The following is a 1,635-nucleotide window of genomic DNA, read 5'->3' on the forward strand; positions in this document are numbered from 1 at the left end:
CCAGGCATGCACTTAACGGTCCCTTACAGTGGCAAGCATAGTTGCTTGGGTGACAGAAATCACATAGTTTTGGACTGCTTTTTATTAAGAGGAGCAGTAGCCTGCCTTTCAAAATGTACCAGAGTTACTTCCCCCAGAGCCAATCCATCTCTTCAGTCGCATGTGAGAGAGAGACAGGTTGCAGTAGCATTTTTACTGTTTTCTTGAAGTTCGTCTGTCTGTGATAGTGGTGTTGCTAGTGAACAAACTGTTTAGTTGAAGTCCTTTCTTTGTTTCTGATGTGCACATCTTACTGGTTTCAGACATATTAAGCAACTCTGACAGCACCACCTACAAGTGGAATAGAGCCCTAGGTTTAGGGGAAGGTGGGACATTCAGCGTACTTTTTTGTTTTATTGGTACAGGAAAATTCAATTATTTTATTTTCTTGTATGTTACTGGTTTTGCCGAGACATGTAGACACAGAGAGCTGTACTTTTTACACCACATTTGTTCTCTATCTGTTGGTACAACTCATTTATCAAAAAGCCTTTCTGGTTTCCTTTCACATTCGGCACGTAGGAGGGTCTCCATTTTGTCTACTGGTGCTTTGTCAGGATCCTGATTGAAACATTTTTAAATAAGCTTTCAAGTTTGATGGTAATTTGCATGAGGTTTGCATAAGCGTTCTTAGTCTTCGTTCATCAGTGTCTGAAACTCAAATATTTATCTATATGATAGCACTCACGCCTTTTACCGTTGCACTCCTTCCCAGCCTGGATTTTCAGAGGCCAGTTTTTGGTGCACGGAAGCTGCCTGGGCAGCCGTTAATCAAAACTGCCATTAAACAAACTTGCCGTTTCCGTGGGGGTTCTTACTGAAGGAGTCGGCAATGCGGATGGACAAGCGAGCTTTGGGGGGAGAGGGAAGGCGCTGGTGGCTGTGTTGGGCTAGGCCAGGAGATGCAGCAGGAGATGGCCGGCCAAGCACGGCGCCCTTGCGGACAGGAGGGCTTGGTGGGTCCCTGTGCCTCTGCTCGGGTGAAGCCGTCAGAACAGGATCTGCCCGAGCATTTTGGCAGCCTCACGCTTTCGTGCTGCTAAACCAGTTACAGTTGGGGTCTGGCGGGTCCCCTGGTCACCCTTCCCAAAGAATGGGTTGCATGAAAATGTGCAAAGGCGTTTGTGTGGGTAATTCCCAAGCTTCCACCGGTATTTCCTTGCGGTAGCCCAATCCCCGTTTCTCTCCCGGAGAGGCGGAGGGCACCAGAGGGGGCACCCAGGCCTCCCCACGGTAAAACCAAACCAAACCAACCTCCCCCTGAACCTCCTGGGAGCACCTGGACAGGAGGAACGTCTTTTCAGTAGGGCCAGCTGTGTTAGGACAAGGGGAAATGGTTTTAAACTAGAACAGGGTAGGTTCAGGCTAGAGGTAAGGAAGAAATTTTTCACAATGAGGGTGGTAAAACACTGGAACAGGTTGCCCAGAGAGGTAGTGGAGGCCCCATCCCTGGGAACATTCAAGGCCAGGTTGGATGGGGCTCTGAGCAACCTGATCTAGTTAGCAGTGTCCCTGCTCACTGCAGGGGGGTTGGACTAGATGACCACTAGTGGTCCCTTCCAACCCTAAACATTCTATGATTCTATGATTCTAAGA

The 1,635-nt window shown here is 48.6% G+C and overlaps 1 protein-coding gene across 1 annotated transcript in view; it reads left to right on the forward strand.

The window, feature by feature from the left end:
- Positions 1-871: 871 nt before the first annotated feature.
- NSUN3 (NOP2/Sun RNA methyltransferase 3) overlaps positions 872-1,635 on the forward strand; it is a 19,857-nt gene continuing 19,093 nt past the window's right edge. The window contains exon 1 of the mRNA XM_035900375.1: positions 872-995. Within this exon, the coding sequence (XP_035756268.1) occupies positions 872-995 (124 nt within the window). The remainder of the gene's footprint in view (positions 996-1,635) is intronic.

The sequence above is a fragment of the Egretta garzetta genome, unplaced genomic scaffold (genome assembly GCF_000687185.1).
Source record: "Egretta garzetta isolate BGI_Z169 unplaced genomic scaffold, ASM68718v1 scaffold278, whole genome shotgun sequence".
Lineage (NCBI taxonomy): Eukaryota > Metazoa > Chordata > Aves > Pelecaniformes > Ardeidae > Egretta > Egretta garzetta.